Source organism: Procambarus clarkii, chromosome 31 (assembly GCF_040958095.1).
Source record: "Procambarus clarkii isolate CNS0578487 chromosome 31, FALCON_Pclarkii_2.0, whole genome shotgun sequence".
Taxonomy (NCBI): Eukaryota; Metazoa; Arthropoda; class Malacostraca; order Decapoda; family Cambaridae; genus Procambarus; species Procambarus clarkii.
The window spans coordinates 11,980,477-12,000,420 of NC_091180.1; the positions used below are offsets into that span (position 1 = coordinate 11,980,477).

Genomic DNA, 19,944 nt, shown 5'->3' on the forward strand with positions numbered 1-19,944 from the left:
AATGTTTGTTAGATGATATCCCAATTGATATTTGGGTATCATTAATTAATGCTTAGGCAAGCATTAATACTAAGATTAAATATAAATATCATTAATTAATGCTTAGACAATGTATTAGTTAATACTTAAATCAGAGTGCATTAATGCTAGATTAGCATTAATAAATACCTAGATTAAATACCATTAGTGAAATATTGGACTAAATAGTATGAAATAATGTTTTGATGTATCAAATAATGTCTGGTAGGATAATATCCATAGTAATTATTTTTTTTAGGTTGATCCAAGCCTGAGGATGACATGGTTGACCATATACAGTAATGTGCATGGCATTTGGGATTAATAAATACATTAAACCACCAGTTCACTGTACAGCACAGTACTGTGTTTGGCTAAATTCTGTTGTCCTCAGATTGTAACATCTAGATGAATATACTAGTAGAGGAGCGCGAGTGGCCGAGTGGAGAGCGCACTGGATACGTAGTCCCGAGATCCAGGGTTCGTTTCCCGGCACCGGCGGAAACAAAAATTATCAGAGTTTCTTTCACCCCGATGCCCCGTTTACCTAGCACCAAATAGGTAGCTGGGAGTTAGACAGCTGTTATGGGCTGCTTCCTGTAATTACCTAAGTGTAGTGGCAGCTGGTCTGGATGACAACCTACATCGGCGAAGGCTCAGCGAAACTATACTTTTGTGTGGACCACCAGCCCAGAGTTGCCAGCTCACACGGATATTTACTCCCTCTCAAAATGTTTCCTTCAAAGTCAACATATAGATATAAACCAGAATTAAGATATTCTATACACAAGGCAAGGCCTGTCTGTAACCACAAACATCCTGTCTGGGCCTCCACTACCCTGACACACATGTACCCCACACTCACTCACTCACTCTCGCCTAATCTCATTCTCACTCACTCACTCTTATACTCACACTTACACTCTCTCACACACTCTCTCGCTCTCTCACACTCACTCACTCTCTCACTCACTCTCTCACTCTCTCACTCACTCTCTCACTCACTCTCTCACTCACTCTCTCACTCACTCTCTCACTCACTCACTCTCTCACTCACTCACTCACTCACTCACTCACTCACTCACTCACTCACTCACTCACTCACTCTCTCTCATTCACTCTCTCTCATTCACTCTCTCTCTCACTCTCTCACTCTCTCTCACTCACTCTCTCACTCACTCACTCACTCACTCTCACTCACTCACTCACTCACTCACTCACTCACTCACTCACTCACTCACTCACTCACTCACTCACTCACTCACTCACTCACTCACTCACTCACTCACTCACTCACTCTCTCACTCTCACACTCTCACACTCTCTCACTCTCACTCTCACACTCTCACACTCTCACTCTCACACTCTCACACTCTCACACTCTCACTCTCACACTCTCACTCTCACACTCTCACTCTCACACTCTCACTCTCACACTCAGTCTCACTCACTCTCAGTCTCACTCACTCTCACACTCACTCTCACACTCACTCACATACTCACTCACTCACACACTCATTTTATGCACACATTCATCTCACACACACACTTGCACAATATTGTGCAAGGAGCCTATGCTATGCTTTCTAACTTCAGAATTGCATTTAAATACATGGATGGCGATATACTAAAGAAATTGTTCATGACTTTTGTTAGGCCAAAGCTAGAATATGCAGCTGTTGTGTGGTGCCCATATCTTAAGAAGCACATCAACAAACTGGAAAAGGTGCAAAGGCATGCTACTAAGTGGCTCCCAGAACTGAAGGGCAAGAGCTACGAGGAGAGGTTAGAAGCATTAAATATGCCAAAACTAGAAGACAGAAGAAAAAGAGGTGATATGATCACTACATACAAAATAGTTACAGGAATTGATAAAATCGACAGGGAAGACTTCCTGAGACCTGGAATTTCAAGAACAAGAGGTCATAGATTTAAACTAGCTAAACACAGATGCCGAAGAAATATAAGAAAATTCACCTTCGCAAATAGAGTGGTAGACGGTTGGAACAAGTTAAGTGAGAAGGTGGTGGAGGCCAAGACCGTCAGTAGTTTCAAAGCGTTTTATGACAAAGAGTGCTGGGAAGACGGGACACCACGAGCGTAGCTCTCATCCTGTAACTACACTTAGGTAATTACACTTAGGTAATTACTCTCACACTCACACACTCACACACTCACTCACTCACTCACACACTCACACACTCACACACTCACACACTCACACACTCATTCACTCACACACTCACTCACACACTCACTCACACTCACTCACACTCACTCACTCACACACACACACACTCACACACTCACTCACACACACACTCACTCACACACTCACTCACACACTCACTCACACACTCACTCACACACTCACTCACACACTCACACACTCACTCACACACTCACTCACACACTCACTCACACACTCACTCACACACTCACTCATACTCACTCTCCCACACACATTCTCACTCTCTCTCTCATTCACTCTCACACACTCGCACACTCACTCTCATATCTCTCACTCATATCATTCACTCTAACACACTCACTCTCATTCACTCACACACACACACACACACACACACACACACACACGTGGAGACGTGACAGGAAAACTAGGAAGGGAGGAGGAGTGGCTGTACTGGTGAAAAAACACCTGAAGGTAAAAGAGTTAATATTTGAAAACCCTCGAGATATTGACATAATGGCATTGCAGGTCTGGAATCAGGATGATAACCTGATAATTGTAAATACCTACAGCCCACCAGCAAGCAGCACGTGGACAAAGGAAGAACTGGATGACAAACGAGAGGGCCTCATAATGGTCATGGGAGATATTATTGTACAAGCAGATAAGGATAAATCACGACTGTTGATACTGGGGGACTTCAACTTTAGAGCAATAGACTGGGAGGCCTATGAAGCAAGAACGGAGGACTTTTGGACATGCAGATTTGTGAACCTCATTCTGGAGACATTCTTGTATCAACACATAAAGCAAGCCACAAGAATGAGGGAAGGAGATATACCGTCAGTACTGGATCTAGTATTCACCAGGAAAGAAGAAGAGATTTTTGACATCCAGTACCTTCCTCCCTTGGGAAAGAGTGATCACGTCCTGTTAGACATTAAATATGCTTTAAGATATCATCTAGAAGAAAATGGGGACATTGAAACAGTTGATAAACTCGATTTAAAGAGAGGCAACTATGGGGAACTTCGAAATTTTTTTAATGAGTGTAATTGGACAGAATTGTTGCTAGGCAGGGAAGTAAATGAAATGTATGCCAAATTTTTAAAACTATACGAGGAAGGCACACAAACATTCATACCAAAACAGAGATGCAGGACCAGAAAACAGGATTGGTTCGACAGAAATTGTGAGAGGGCAAGAGACCAAAAGACACAAAAATGGAATCAGTATAGGAAGAGGCCAAACCCCCAAACATACCAGCGATACAAAGATGCGAGAAACAATTATACAGCAGTAAGGAGAGAGGCAGAAAGAAATTTTGAAAAAGGGATAGCAGATAAATGTAAAACAGAACCGGGCCTATTCTACAAATTCATAAACAACAAATTGCAGGTAAAGGATAATATCCAGAGGTTGAAAATGGGAAACAGATTCACGGAAAATGAAAGGGAAATGTGTGAAACATTAAATGAAAAGTTCCAAAGTGTGTTTGTACAAAATGAAATCTTCAGAGAACCAGACACAATAAGAATTCCAGAGAACAACATAGAGCGGATAGAGGTGTCTAGAGATGAAGTGGAAAATATGCTAAAGGAGCTCGGGAGGAACAAAGCAGCTGGCCCAGATGGCGTTTCACCATGGGTTCTGAGAGAATGTGCATCTGAGCTCAGCATTCCACTTCACCTGATCTTTCAGGCATCCCTGTGTACAGGAATCGTAGCAGACGTGTGGAAACAGGCTAACATAGTTCCAATCTACAAAAGTGGCAGCAGGGAAGACCCCCTCAATTATAGACCTGTATCATTGACAAGTGTAATAGTGAAAGTATTGGAAAAGCTAATCAAAACTAAATGGGTAGAACACCTGGAGAGAAATGATATAATATCAGACAGACAGTATGGTTTTCGATCAGGAAGATCCTGTGTATTGAATTTACTCAGTTTCTATGATCGGGCCACAGAGATATTACAGGAAAGAGATGGCTGGGTTGACTGCATCTATCTGGACCTAAAAAAGGCTTTCGACAGAGTTCCACATAAGAGGTTGTTCTGGAAACTGGAAAATATTGGAGGGGTGACAGGTAAGCTTCTATCATGGATGAAAAATTTTCTGACTGATAGAAAAATGAGGGCAGTAATCAGAGGCAATGTATCGGAATGGAGAAATGTCACAAGTGGAGTACCACAGGGTTCAGTTCTTGCACCAGTGATGTTTATTGTGTACATAAATGATCTACCAGTTGGTATACAGAATTATATGAACATGTTTGCTGATGATGCTAAGATAATAGGAAGGATAAGAAATTTAGATGATTGTCATGCCCTTCAAGAAGACCTGGACAAAATAAGTATATGGAGCACCACTTGGCAAATGGAATTTAATGTTAATAAATGTCATGTTATGGAATGTGGAATAGGAGAACATAGACCCCACACAACCTATATATTATGTGAGAAATCTTTAAAGAATTCTGATAAAGAAAGAGATCTAGGAGTGGTTCTAGATAGAAAACTATCACCTGAGGACCACATTAAGAATATTGTGCAAGGAGCCTATGCAATGCTTTCTAACTTCAGAATTGCATTTAAATACATGGATGGCGATATACTAAAGAAATTGTTCATGACTTTTGTTAGGCCAAAGCTAGAATATGCAGCTGTTGTGTGGTGCCCATATCTTAAGAAGCACATCAACAAACTGGAAAAGGTGCAAAGACATGCTACTAAGTGGCTCCCAGAACTGAAGGGCAAGAGCTACGAGGAGAGGTTAGAAGCATTAAATATGCCAAAACTAGAAGACAGAAGAAAAAGAGGTGATATGATCACTACGTACAAAATAGTAACAGGAATTGATAAAATCGACAGGAAAGACTTCCTGAGACCTGGAACTTCAAGAACAAGAGGCCATAGATTTAAACTAGCTAAACACAGATGCCGAAGAAATATAAGAAAATTCACCTTCGCAAATAGAGTGGTAGACGGTTGGAACAAGTTAAGTGAGAAGGTGGTGGAGGCCAAGACCGTCAGTAGTTTCAAAGCGTTATATGACAAAGAGTGCTGGGAAGACGGGACACCACGAGCGTAGCTCTCATCCTGTAACTACACTTAGGTAATTACTTAGGTAATTACACACACACACACATGCTCATATACTCTCTCACACTCTTCTCACTCACTCATACTCACTCTCACACACTTTACAGTAATTTTGCAAGGTTTAAAACATAAAGTTCAATATAATATTCTGGTTTTCATACAGAAATTATACGTTAATATAACATCATAATAACGTAACATGTGTAAATAACGTTATATTGATGTCATGTAAATGTTATATTTGTTATAAGAACATAAATAGGGTAGGTTTACATAAAGTAAAAAAAAAAAATGTTGACTTAAAATTGTTTATTATTAAATATAAAGCATGAAAACATTATAATTCCATAGCATTCACTATTTTTAAATTTTTACATAATTTTAAAAAAACTGTGTCCCAAGAATATGTGTTTTTAGTTATCTCTAATTGTTTTAATAACGTCAGAAATACGCATTTATGTCAATAGTTACAGAATTACCTTTGTGGCACCATTTATAATGGTCTACAAATGATTTGTGTTTGCTGGGCTATGCTCGTGGTGTCCCGTCTTCCCAGCACTCTGTCATTTAAAGCTTTGAAACTACTGACGGTCTTGGCCTCCACCTTCTCACCTAACTTGTTCCAACTGTCTACCACTCTGTGAAAGTGAATTTTCTTATATTTCCTTACCATCTGTGTTTAGTTAGTTTAAATCTATGACCTCTTCGTCTTGAAGGTCCAGGTCTCAGGAAATCTTCCCCTATTAATTTTATCAATTCCTGTAACTATTTTGTATGTAGTGATCATATCACTTCTTTTTTTGTCTGTCTTCTAGTTTTGGCATATTTAATGTCTCTAACCTCTCCTTGTAGCTCTTATCCTTCTGTTCTGGGAGCCACTTAGTGGCATGTCTTTGCACCTTTTCCAGTTAGGTGATGTGCTTCTTAAGATATGGGCACCATACAACTGCTGCATATTCCAGCTTTGATCTAACAAAAGTCGTGAATAATTTCTTTAGTATTTCGCCATCCATGTATTTAAAAGCCCCCTCACATAATGTTCTTAATGTTATCCTCAGGTGATAGTTTTCTATTTAGAACCACGCCTAGATCTCTTTATCAGACTTCTTTAAAGATTTCTCACATAATTTATAGGTTGTGGGGGTCTGTTTTCCTATTCCACATTCCATAACATGGCATTTATTTACATTAAATTCCTTGCAGCAGATACAAAAATGTATCTGCTGCATATAGCAGCAGATACAAATTACATGTAGTCGGCTCAGAACTTAAAGCAGTTGTTGTTGTTGAGGATTCAGATGTCATCTTCTTTAGGATTTGTTGGTTCTCCGGGGTGGGGGTTCTCGGACTTTTTGAAAGGGTCGTGTCAGGGCTCTGGATTCTGGTGGGTCCTTGGTGCCAGCTTCTGAGCCTGTGCTTCCTTTGGAGCCGGTGTTGTCTGGTCAGTGCAGTGCTCGCTCAGCTCATTGGCTGTCTTCCTAAGGGGCGCTGGCACTTTTGTGGGTCACCCCATTGACGGGATGTTGGGGTGGAGGCTGGCTCTCATTACCCACACTTTCTCCCACGATTCGTGGGCATTTCAGGTCGTATCTTCCGGCCTGTGGTGGCATTGGCCAGCTTCTTGTATTGGAGGTTTGGGGCTGGTGGAGCAGGTCTCTTCCCCTTTACTCCACCGGGTCATCTTGGAATAGGTGTACTGTACTTGGGCGTGCTCGAAACGACCTAGTCCCTCAAGTAGGTTTCCCACTTATTTCCAGTGCCGAAACGGGACTGTGAAGGTCTTTGGTTCATTCTGTACAGTACTTGTCCCGTCTGAACCACTGGATTCCTTGCTCCTCCTTTTGGATGACCACTCTATCCCAGGTATTGCTTCTTTTGGAGCTGGGTTGTTGGATGGTGTGGCTGGACCTCTGGGATACGTATTGGCACGTCCAGATTCATCTTGGGTTCATGTACTGGTTAGGTTTCGTGGTGGGGGCGGCATGCTTACTGCTTTCGGTGCCTTCCATTTGGGCTGAATCTGGCACTTCACATTTTCATGCGTCTGTCCCGGTTCGTATTGGCCCGTCTGCATCTGCCAGGTGTTCAGGTTTTGCTCTACCTCGACGACTGGTTGGTGTGGGCTCCCAGCCAGTCTGCTTGTCTGCTCGCCAGGGGTTTGATTCTTTCCCACCTCGCCAGGTTTGGGTTCTTGGTGAACTGAAAGAAGTCCCATTTGGTTCCGTCCCAGGTTTGGGCTTGGCTGGGCCTTGTTTGGGACACTCGGATCGCTTCTCTTTTTCTCTTCCCCTGCGGTGTTGCTGCGGTTGCAGTCCCACCTTCAGCTGTTCTTGAGGGGAGTCCCCAGGTCACTCAGCGGTTGCTTGAGCAGTTGTGCAGAAGATTGAACTTTGCCGTGGTCTACCCACTGGGTCAGGTCTGGCTTTAGTGCCTGTTCTGGTTCCTTCGGGGCCATCCCTTCCACGTGTGTCACAACTGCTGGGTTCATCCCTCATGGGCCTTGTGTCAGTTGCTGTATCTCCGGCTTCCTCCAAGGTTTTTTTTTGGGGGGAGGTTCAGTGCCTTGGCGCCTCTCAGAGCCCTTGCTTGATGTGTTCACCGACACCTCGTCTTTTGGGACGGCCTGTCTTTGTTCATTCCCGTTTCCACGGAATGGACGGTCGATGCTGACTTCTTCAGTTAACTCTGCCGGACAAATACCCCCCCCCCCCCCCAGAGGTAGATCTCTCTGCATTGGCATTGTCCCAGAATCTCCCAATATATGTGGCATGGCTCCCGACTGTGGAGCCATCGCAGTGGATGCTTTTCAGCAGGACTGGTCAAGGTGGGGTTACCTGTGCCTCTTACTCAGTTCGTCCATGAAGTTCATCCAGCTGTTGCTTCGGGGTCTGGCTCAGTTAGTCTTATTGCGGGAGTATCCTCCTTGTGGCCCCTTGGTAGCTGGCCCAGCCTTGATTTCAGTCACTGCTTGCTCGGTGTCCAAACCCCCAGAGTGTTTTCCTGACTGGTTCGATCTACTCCTCTGCTCATTACATCTGGTCTTTGACATGGGTGTATCACCACTTGTATGGTGATCAGGTGGCTTCATTAATGGTGTCTCGCCCCCCCCCCCCCCCCCCCCTGTGGTCTTCGTCTTGGCGACAGTATGAAGTCTCTTGGCATTCCTTTTGCCATTTCCTCTCTCTTTGTAGGTTGTCTTCTGTTTCCATTGGGGTTGTTTTGTCCTTTCCAGGATTGTCATCTTCCCGGTGAGCTTCATGCTCCTCTCTGGCGCAGGGGTTTCTGCTCCTTTGGTCCTGGTGGACGGTTTGCTCATATGTAGTCGTCTCCTCCTTTCTGGCAAAGAACAAGATGGCTGGCTTCTGTAGGGGTCCGTAGGTCATTGATGCTTAGTTGGTTCAGCAGGGGGTGCATCATGTGTCCTGTCCAGTTGCAGCTCTTCACTGTTACCTGTGAGCTTCGGCTTCTGTGTCCGGGGATGCCCTTTGGGTTGATCCAACCTCCCTCTGATATTCGGGCACGGGGGGTTTAGGAGGTCGACCAGGATCCTGACCGCTCATTATTTGGTGAATATTCTGGGTCTGAGTCATTCTTGTGTGGCCTTGGGTTGTCAGTTACAGGCAGTTGTCTCATCTCCAACTTTAAGCAAGCAGTGCTGCCGCCGCCTGGTTAAGTCCCTTTTTTACCTATCTTTGGATATGTAGCTCCAGGGAGGCGATGGGCCTCCCCACAGAAAACCAGTGCTGAATGTTATAAAATGCCATTTTCTGGATAAGCCCTGGAGGCACCCTGGCACCCTCCCTCCCTCCCTCCCTCCCTCCAGTCAGCTGTTTCGTTTTTGATGCTCAGTTTCCGAACTGGAGAGTGGGCAGCTGGCACGGAGGTCTGGAGCTCCCCCTCCTGGAGGGGGCGGCAGGCTGATGACATTTGCTTGTTAATTTTTTTTTTTTTTTTTTTTTTTTTTTTTTTTTTTTTTTTTTTTTTTTTTTTTTTTTTTTTTTGTAGGGAGTTCTGGCTCCCTGTTCAGTCTTGGATTGCAATTTTCTACCAGGTGGAGTTTGTTTTGGGATGCCTATCTTTCTGAGTGTCTAACCCCGGTCGATGGCAGATCGAAGACTCCCAAACACAGTGAGGGTTTTCATTGGGCCATTGCTTCCTGCGCCTCTGAGGGGGCCAGGTTCTGGCTCGTGGTCCCCGGTAGGCAGGCAGAACTCTAACTGAAGCCCCAGACTAATATAGGTAATATCAGTCCGTTAGATCCAGGGAGCCTCCTGGGCTAACCAAGAAAATGGCATTTCATTACATTCAATGCTTTTTTTTTTTTTCAGGAACTGCACCATCTGATTTGGAAGTTGGAGAGTTAGTGTGTGGTTTTGTGGTTGGTGATGGACAGTGGTACCGTGGTGAGGTGGTCAAGATTGTGGCTGAACTTGTAACGTTGCTCCTAGTTGACTTTGGCTACGAGGAGAGTGTTCTTCTGGTCAACGTCAGGGAATTTTCTGCCAATTTTATGAAGTTTCCTTGTGTTTGTGTCAAGGTGAAACTACATAATGTATCAAAAGATGACAGTGAAGCACAGAGGAAAATATCTGAATTGATTAAATCATCACCACAACTGATCATGTATTGTCGAAGGAAAGACTGTTTTGAATTTCATCTTTTTGATGTCCAGAACAATGTGGTGTTGAATGACGAGCTCTCATCACATAAAAGAACACCAGTTTATCAAGAGACCTCATCAGCAGCATCTTCTCTTCTGGTAAGAAAACTCCCTCAAGAAGACATCAATGCCGCCAACAAGTGTTCTTCCTCTTCAAACATCACTAATTTCCAGTCCTCGACAAATCCACTTGACCAAAAGAAGTCATTCCCTAAAACAGGGCCTTTCTCTCCACGAAACTTCCCTGAATCCAAGAAGTTGTCCATTCCTACTGATTCAGTATCTTCAGTAAAGCAGAATACACCTGAAAAATTGACCATGGAAGCTCGGCTAACCACAAGTCCTGCAACAGACTTGATCCACAGTATGGCTAATAAAAACCTCTGTAACCCTTCCAGTGCTTCAAATGATACACCTTCATCAGCCATCCAGCTAACCAACCCAAAGGCCATTGTTCAACAGAATAATGGTAAATGCTGCATTGAGTTTCATACTTAAACTACCTTTATTCATTATTTTAAGCATATCTGATAAAAGGAAAAATATTTGTTGAATGAAACTGAGAAATATTTCTCTTTAGTGTTGGAGAGTTGTTTGTTTCATTAGTTATTTGCATCACTAGTTATTACCATCAAGTTGCACATTTATGCTAGCTTTTAACCAATGCCTCTTACAACTTTATTTGGAATTTGTGTAAATACAGCGGGGCGTGGATTTATGATGGTAATCCGTTCCCAGAGACGTATTGTAAGTTGAAACAATTTTTCCAATGAGAAATAAAGGGAATTGAATTAATCGTTTCCACACCCCCAAAAATATTAACTTACAAATACATTTTATGCTGATTACAATTTTTTTCTCTAACTACAATACATAGGTTTATCTTACCTTTATGGAGGACTCTTGATGTCGTATGGAAGACGGTGAGGAGGAGAAGAGGTGTTACTGTTTGGAACGGGAGTCCCCTTCCATTATACAGTATAGGCTGCGCAGTTAAAGGGTTAACCACCTTTGGACCAGTTCTTGGCAGCCAGGCTTCATTTGCCTCCAGGCATGACATACCTTGAGGTTACCTTGAGGTGCTTCCGGGGCTTAGCGTCCCCGCGGCCCGGTCGTCGACCAGGCCTCCTGGTTGCTGGACTGATCAACCAGGCTGTTGGACGCGGCTGCTCGCAGCCTGACATATGAGTCACAGCCTGGTTGATCAGGTATCCTTTGGAGGTGCTTATCCAGTTCTCTCTTGAACACTGTGAGGGGATTGCCAGTTATGCCCCTTATGTGTAGCGGAAGCGAATTGAACAGTCTCGGGCCTCTGATGTTGATAGAATTCTCTCTCAGAGTACCTGATGCACCCCCGCTTTTTAACGGGGGTATTCTGCACATCCTGCCATGTTTTCTGGTCTCATGTGATGTTATTTCTGTGAAATAACCCTGGAGGTTAGCTTTTGTGTTTTTTTTTACTAAGTATAGGTCAGTGCTCCTTGCCACTGACAGTTACTTGCTGTGTCCTGTTGGCTGCAAGAAGCCTTTAATTCTTGGGTATGTGATGGTTACCCCTGTTGGACGTCTTTGTTTTAGTTGTGCCACATCGAGGTTGGTGGCTCAGAGTACACGCATTCATCTTTGGTGGCCTCTTGTGGAATTGGGTGGTGGGGCAGTTTGAGTCCCCCGCTGTTCTGTGAGAAGAAAGTTTAGTGGTTCTTATGGACCCTTATGCTAAGTATGCTCCTTTCTCTCCTGGTGTTTCATCATCAGCCATTCAGTTTCTTAAGCCTTTTCCATGAGTGTGGACCTCATAATGGCCTTTGACCAGGGCCTTGCAAATCCATCAGGTGAAGAGCTTGTGGGGATATAGTGCTTGACCCATCTGGGTTGCTGATGGAGGCAACATGGCCAACTACTACTTCCACGTCCCCTTTGTTTATTTACAGTGTCCTTGGGGATTCGCGGACTTTTCATGATGGCGATGGCTTTCTTCCTGTTGGTTCAAAAACGAATTGGCTCTACATTGGGGCATTCAAGATTCTGCCGCAAAATATTTTCAAGAATAATGAAGGTCCCATTGATAAGCCACTGGCTTCCAGTCTCTATTGAGGCCACTAAAGATGATGCCCCCTCAGGTAAATTCAGCTAAATTCATTGAAGGAAGACCCCAATGACATGGGGATGCCAGAAGGGCTTCTTGAATGCCTTTTGACCCCTTGGTGGTGGTTAATGACAGGTCCAGAGAGTTTGTAGCCCTGCACAAGCACTTTGTCCTACCCATTATCACATTACGGGCTTAATTATTTCTCTTCTCCTCTGTAAGTGTACTTCCGAATCCCTGATTGTTGGTCTGAATTTGCCTTTTCTGGAAAGGCTCCTATGCTGGCTGGGAATGATTGTAATGTCTATCATTTATTTTTGTTAATCTAAATGTTTATTTTCTGTGGGGAGTCCCTTAATTGTGGCTCCCTGAAGCTATACTCTCAGATGGTTTCCATCTACCAGTCACATCAGCTGTGGAGTTCTTAGGCCTACTGGGGACCAGAGCCAGATCCTGGCCCCCTCCTCACAGAGGCACAGGGAGAGGTGACATTTCACCACCTCACCAGGGAAGGCATCCAGAAAGTCAGCGAGTCAAAACAAACTACTGCTGTGTTGAGAGACTGAATCCTTGCAACCTGTCTTTATGAACTTCCCCAACTATATAAACAAATGATCGCATCTCTCAAAAGTAGCATAAACTCGTTTGCCTCGCCTCCCTCACACATTTGGGAGGAAGGGAGGCTTGTTGTACCCAGATTATTGTGTAAAAATTAAGTAGTCTCTCTCAATGCACTGGCAGTGGAAGTAGTTTATGGAGCTTGTGAAGGAGGTTATAGGTGTAGCAAATCGATTCGAGGCAGTGTGTGGTCAGTTTCACATGCTCCATAAACTATTACCACTGTCAGTACATTGAAAGAGAGAAACTCTACCTAATTTTTTACACAATAATCTGGGTACAAGAGGCTCATCCCTTCCAGGAGTGTGAGCTGTTCATACAGTGATGCGATCGAGGTCACTTGACTGCTGTAGTGGTTCCCAGGTCACCTCTGCTGTGTGGGCTTCACTGTTTAGCTATGGGATTTTGGGGTCCTTGCCCTTGGTGGCTTTTCTCGTGCACTGCACAAGAAACACTCAATGTTTTTGCCCTAAACGCTTTGCGTAATAGTGGCTCCATAGATTGTGTAACCCCTGTCCCTACAATTGTACATTACTCTTATGTTCTTTGTACACACAGTCTTGTGAATAAACATCGTATTGTATAATGCAGTGTAGCATGAGCCAGGCATACTTAGTGCTTGGAGTTGCATATGATCAAGGCTACCTTCCCAATGTGCTCGCTAGTGCTGCCCTTGCACTGTCGGAGTTTACTTTCTGGAGTGTTTGGGGTTTGCTGACGATGAGTCACAATAACGTGGCTGAAGATATGATGACCAAACCACACACCAGAAGATGGAGCAATGACAATGTTTCGGTCCATCCTGGACCATTATCGAGTAGTATGTGATAATGATCGTATGCGATAACATGTTTGGGAGTTCACTCCTTTAATGCTTTAATGATCCACCGTGCTTGTGGTGGCCCTTGCCTAGGGTGACTGATGGGGTCTTGTGGGTTCTCTGTCTTAGCCTGGGTTGGGAGTGACTTGGGCTGGCAGGGCACACTGGTGGTTCATGGGCTTTCCTTCAGCATGTAGAGATCAGCCTTCACTGCTGTGTAACTCAGGCTGTGTCGGCTTTCTGTTAGGTCCTGCGGACCTAAAATCAATGGTCCTATGGGTATACCCTGGACCTTGTCTCATCTTGTGAGAGCTCAATGGTTGCTCATCGTCTGTGCCACAGGACAAAGATCATTTGTTCTGCCACTGCCATGTGGAACGATGACACCTTTGACCCTGAATTCTGTGGGGTTTGCTCTTCCCATGTGGCTGTTCTTTCTGACCCTCCCAGTGAGGTTAGGGCATATCGGGTGGCTTCTTTCTTACGGGTACTCTTTGCTCGTGTACAGTGGTATAGGTTATGTATCCGATACGTTTTGATGATATTCCTGGACCTCTAGGATGCATATTGGCACAACCCTATACATTCTAGGGTCAGGGATTGGGTAGGTTTTGTGGTGGGGCATCAAGTTCAGTTCTGGTCTACCTTGACAACTGGGTAGTGTGGGGCTCCCAGTTGGTTGCATGGCTTCTAGCCAGAGATGTGGTTCTTTCCCAACTCGCCAGGTTCAGGTTCATGGTGAACTGATGGAAATCCCAGTTGGTTCTTTCCCAGGTTCAGACTAGGCTGGGTAACTTGTGAGAGACTCGATCGGGTTCATTTTTCCTTCCATCGGCTGCCTTGTCCTGGCTGCAGTGTCGCTGGTCTGTTGGTGTCGTGTCGGCTTAGGTAACTCTATGGTTGCTCAAGCGGTTGTGTGGGCTCCTAGACTTTGCCTGCATAGTTTTCCTCTTGGCAAAGTCTGGCTTTGGTGGCTTTTCTGGTATTTCTGGTTCAGTCCCTTTTGGCACAGCTGCAATCGTTGGGTGCAGGCTCTGTAAGCCCTTCACTGGCTGCTGCATCGCTGGCTTCCTCTACAGAGTTCAGTTTCCTGGCGCCTTTCTCCTCCCTTGTTCGGCATCGTCATGGATGCCTCGGCTCTGGGATGTGGCTTTGTAATCAGCACTCATCAAGCTGCCAAGATTGTTGATCTCCTCCCTTTCGCCAAGCTCACAGTATGTTGTGAGGGTTTGCAGCATGGAGGGAGGGGGCTGGCTTTGGTCCTTGTTCTTTGTAGCTGAATGCTAGAGTAGCTCTTTTGCTGAGTTCCTGGAGTTTGGTTCTCCACTCAGTTCACATTAAGGTAGTGTCCAATGTTCTAGTGGATGTGCTGTCCCAGTTCCTTCCTTTTTCCATGGAGTAGATTGTTGGTGCCACTTTTTTCCTTTAGTTTTTGTGATGTTTGGATGGCTGATGGCACCTTCCTCTTTATTAAGCTCCATTTCCTGATAGCAAGGTCCATGCATTAGATGCCTATTGGCTGGACTGATCAAGATGGGGGTTCCTGTACCTCTTTTTCCCCAGTCCAACTGTTGCTCTTGGTCCTGGCCAGGCTGGAGTCTTACCAGGGCAGTGGGGTCTTAGGGGCTTCTTATTGGCTGGCTCAGTCTTGGTTTCAGATGCCGCTTGCTCGGTGTCCGAAATGGGTTTTTTTCTACGGCTCTGCCTCTACCAGGTCAGCCCAGTGATGTATTTTGCTGGTTTGCACTTCTCGGCTCTTCATATCTGGAGTTTTCGATGCATCTTTATCATCATCTTTATGGCAATCAGGTGGCTGTTTTGATGGTGTCCCACCAGCATCCCTTTTCCTGGCGATAGTATGAGGTTTTGTAGTGCTCCTCTCCCCACTTTCTTTCCCTTCATCATTGTTCTTCAATGATGCTCGACTTTCTTTCTTGGCAATTTTTTTTATCAGTGTCTCATGCCAAATACTGTTGCTTCATATGGTGCGGTGCTGGTGGAGCTGCTACAGCTTGCATTAAGCATCAATACTATTTTAGCGCTCTTTCGCAGTCTGTCTTTTTATGTTTCACCTTCAGTCTGCTCATGTGCCACCTAACCCTATGTGGTCTTTGGACCGTATTCTCGTTTTACTTTGCCTTCAGTCTTTGATTCTTATATAAGGCCTTGTCTTCGGTGTCTCTTGCCTTTGGTTGTTGGATTGGGGAGCTTTTATGCTTTCAACAGGTGTGGTTTTTGTTCTTTTGGACCAAGGGGGGGGGCATTTTGTTCACTTGTGGCCAGCTCCTTCTTTTCTGGTGAAGAACATGTCAGTTGGCTTCCAGAGGGGGTCGTTTGGTTATTGACGCTAGTAGTTCAGCCAGGAGTGCATTATATGCTGTGTCTGGTGGCGGCTCTTTGCAGCTACCTTCATGTCACCAATTTTGCTTCAGTGGCAGTTTTACTGGATGATCCTGTTTTCTTGGTTCCCTGTTCCAAGGCTTGTATTTCTAAAGTCATCCACAGTGCTATTAAGTCTAGCCAGCCTGTAGTCTACCCTCATGTCCATAATGCTCAGAAGTATGCTGCTCTTATGGCTGTGTTTGGTAATATGTCCTGAGCTGATATTCAGGTGTGTGGGTCTGGAAAGTCTAACAAGGTTCTGACAGCCTGGTATTTGGTGAATGTTCCGAGAATGTTCAGTGTCCTCTCTCGTGTCAGGGTCTCTCTTTCGTCCTGACTTGTAGTTTTCCCTCCTCCTTGATAAGTTCCCATGTGTTCTTCCTTTTCTGTGAGTAGTTAGCATCAGGAAGCAACAAGAGCTCACACTAGGAAACCAGAGTCCATTGTTATGAAATGCTTAATTCTGGTGATCCCTAGTGGCTCCTGATACCCCCCCCTGCCCACCCCCTTCCAAGTGGTCAGGTTGGTTTTGTTTGTGCATCTGCTCCAGAACTGATGGCTGTGATCCTTGGAGCGGGTGAGCCCCCCCTCCTCTCATCCCAACAAACGAGTGGGGGAGTCGGGACGAACCCATTTACGTTAATTTGTTTACATAGTTGGAGGTTTGTTTACATAGTTGGAGGGGGAGTCCATTAGGCTGGTTGCAAGGTCTCTTTCTGAACAAGGCAATGGTTTATTTTGACTCGCTGACTATCTGGATACCTTACCCAGCGAGGTGGCAAAATGTCACTGCTCCCTGAGTCTTGGCAAAGGTGGCCAAATTCTGGCTCTGGCCCCCAAAAGTCCTGTAGAACTCCATGGTTAATGTGACCTAGTAGCAGGAAACCATCTCGGTTCTATAGCATCAGGGAGTCACCCGGGCTCACCCAGAAATTGGCGTTATATTACATTCAACGCTGGGTTTTGTGTTGTTGGCTTTGGAGGTGGGATCACTTTTCTCTACAAATTTCAAGCATTTTACTAGATTCTAATTTTACAAACACCACAAGCATTGATGGTGTTGACGTTAGTCTGTATATTTTCCAAGTACGAAGCAGGGTAATTTTGAGGATAATTTAAGGTGAAAATAATGCATATTATGCTATGTTATATAATGCTGTGTGTTAGTGGCTTTGCAAGAATGTAAAAACATCAGTGCTATGTACTTTCATAAACCCAATGTATCTTCTTGTACAGTATATACATAAATTAATAAATAAATGCTGTAAGTAAATAAATAAATAATTCTTCACCTGCCCTAGATGACAGGTGTATTTAATAGATTATACTGGCATCTACTATTTGATATGCAAAGCATCAATAACATTGATTTTTTACTTTTGAAGTATAGGACTGATTTTAATATATACTAAGACAAGACCAGTAAATAGCTTTGTATCTCTTGCAAACATGCTTGTAGGCTGGTAAAAAGTTTATTATTCCATTACAGAATGTGATAGTTTTACTATACCCACAAGGGAGAGCAAAGGTATCGGGCGTAAGGTGCCAATGTATGATACCTGTAAGAGCACGGTGCTTCCTATAGCCAAAGGTGTGGAAGTTGTTCTTATGGAAGTTAGTGACGCTCTCAGCATATTTGTCATTCCAAAGGTAAGTCTATATATCTATAGTTTATTCCTTCCTGGTAACTTTTCATTAGTTGGTGGCTGCAACAAAGTTTCGGTGGGAGGGTAGCCACGAAGACCCACCAAACGGAGGCATTTCATTACATTCAATGTTATTTTTTCTCTCGACTGATGCCTTTCCACTCCATGAAAGTGGAAAATGTGGCATTGTAGTGACTATTTATTGTATATGTGTACTTTTATATGTATGTGTCATACATGTTTGTGTGAGCTGGTCATGGAGTGTAAAAACTAAGCTGAAGAGCTTTGTAGCCAGGAAGTATTCCTTAATTGCCGTTGAAACAAAAAGAGCCCCTGACGTTAAAATACTGTACATGGAATCATTTAAATATGAAGTTATATTGCCTACTTGTGACAATTATTGAACTAACATGAATTTGTCAAGACAGCCTCTGTTAGGAAAAGGACTTATATGTAAGTAAGAAATTTAAGGAAAAATTAGATATTGTTATTTAACGTTTTGGATTAGTGTTAAAAAAATTTTTAATACATTCCTGCACAAAACTGTATTTTAGACTTGTTTCTAGAAATAGATTCAAAAGTCAAAATATGTATTGTATGTTTTGTTGCTTTCTGCTTCAGGCCTCTCTATTTCTGTTTGATGAACTGGAAGACATGACGACATCCATAACCAACTACTGCGAGAGCCGCCCCAACTCTTTGTACAGACCTAAGATTGGAGAAATGTGCCTGGGCAAGTTCAGCGAAGGTACGGAGCCACCACCGTTTTGTTCCCAGAAATGGGTAGGGGGAGGGTAGCCTCTGTGCCTGGGTAATGGAGCTAATGTTGAAGATGCGCTCTTATTTAGTCAGTCTTATAATACCTGGTTTGAAATATTGAATTTTAATCATTTTCATCAGAATTTAGTGTTGTCAAACTTGTTTTTAAATTGTTATTAGATTGAGGTTAGTAACTGGAATAAATTGTGAATACCCTACTACAGTACTGTTCATTCAAGATGAATTGGACTAAATTTGATTTGGTTAGGGATTTTTTGCTACTAATTTAAATAGATTAGTTATTCTTATGAAGGCGTGTGTGACTGCTAATCCAGATTTGCATCAGCGATCAATATAAAAAAAATACCTAAACTTTGTTTTTGAGTTGATGCATTCAGTTGCTCCCTAAGGCAAGATCCTTCTGGATCTCAGTGAACTGCATCACAAACGTTTGGACCATGTTTCACTGCGTAAACACTTATATTCTCTGCAGCGTTGCTATATTTTAGTAATACCACATTAACCACAACATGCTCTATCATCATTTTGTTCATCTGGGCCACTGTAATCGCCATCATCATCATCTGGGCCACTGTGATTGTTGTCATCATTACCTGGGCCACTGTGATCGTCGTCGTCATCATCTGGGTCACTGTGATTGTCGTCATTATAATCTGGGCCACTGCAATTGTCGTCATCATCATCTGGGTCACTGTGATTGTCGTCATTATAATTTGGGCCACTGCGATTGTCGTCATCATCACCTGGGCCACTGTGATCGTCTTTATCATCATCTGGGCGACTGTGATTGTTATCATCACCTGGGCCACTGGGATTGCTATCATCACCTGGGTCACTGTGATTGTTGTCATTATCATCTGGGCCATTGTGATTGTCATCATCTGGGCCACTGTGATTGTCGCCATCATCATCTGGGTCACTGTGATTGTCGCCATCATCATCTGGTCCACTGTGATTGTCGTCATTATCATCTGGGCCACTGTGATCGTCGTTATCTGGGTCACTGTGATCGTCGTCATCATCACCTGGGCCACTGTGATCCTCGTCATCATCATCTGGGCCACTGTGATCGTTGTCATCACCACCTGGGCCACTGTGATCGTCGTTATCTGGGTCACTGTGATCATCGTCGTCATCATCTGGGCCACTGTGATCATCGTCATCACCACCTGGGCCACTGTGATCGTCGTCATCATCATCTGGGCCACTGTGATCATCGTCGTCATCATCTGGGCCACTGTGATCGTTGTCATCATCATCTGGGCCACTGTGATCATCGTCATCACCACCTGGGCCACTGTGATCGTCGTTATCTGGGTCACTGTCATCATCGTCGTCATCATCTGGGTCACTCTGATCATCGTCGTCATCATCTGGGCCACTGTGATCGTCATCACCACCTGGGTCACTGTAATCGTCGTCATCATCTGGGTCACTGTGTTACGGCCCTCTCGGGACGCAACGGGGTTCTTACTCTGATGTAGTTAGAGGAAGATATATATCCGGCCCCAAGCCAGTAGAGGCTATCAAGGGATGCGATCCGTGACGCAAGTAACTTAAAGGGAGTAGGGAAAGAAAGGTAAGAACTTAATATAATATAATATAACCTTCACCATTTAAATATATAAAAGTAAAACGTACA

General features: G+C 44.0%; 1 protein-coding gene across 7 annotated transcripts in view; it reads left to right on the plus strand.

Moving 5' to 3' along the window:
• The window catches only part of LOC123749104 (tudor domain-containing protein 1), a 141,160-nt gene that overhangs the window by 83,725 nt on the left and 37,491 nt on the right, over positions 1-19,944 (plus strand). For all 7 annotated transcript variants that reach the window (XM_045731216.2, XM_045731213.2, XM_045731218.2 and 4 more), the window contains 3 exons: positions 9,639-10,439; positions 17,366-17,526; positions 18,144-18,270. In XM_045731216.2, coding sequence (XP_045587172.2) covers positions 9,639-10,439; positions 17,366-17,526; positions 18,144-18,270 — 1,089 coding nt within the window. The remainder of the gene's footprint in view (positions 1-9,638; positions 10,440-17,365; positions 17,527-18,143; positions 18,271-19,944) is intronic.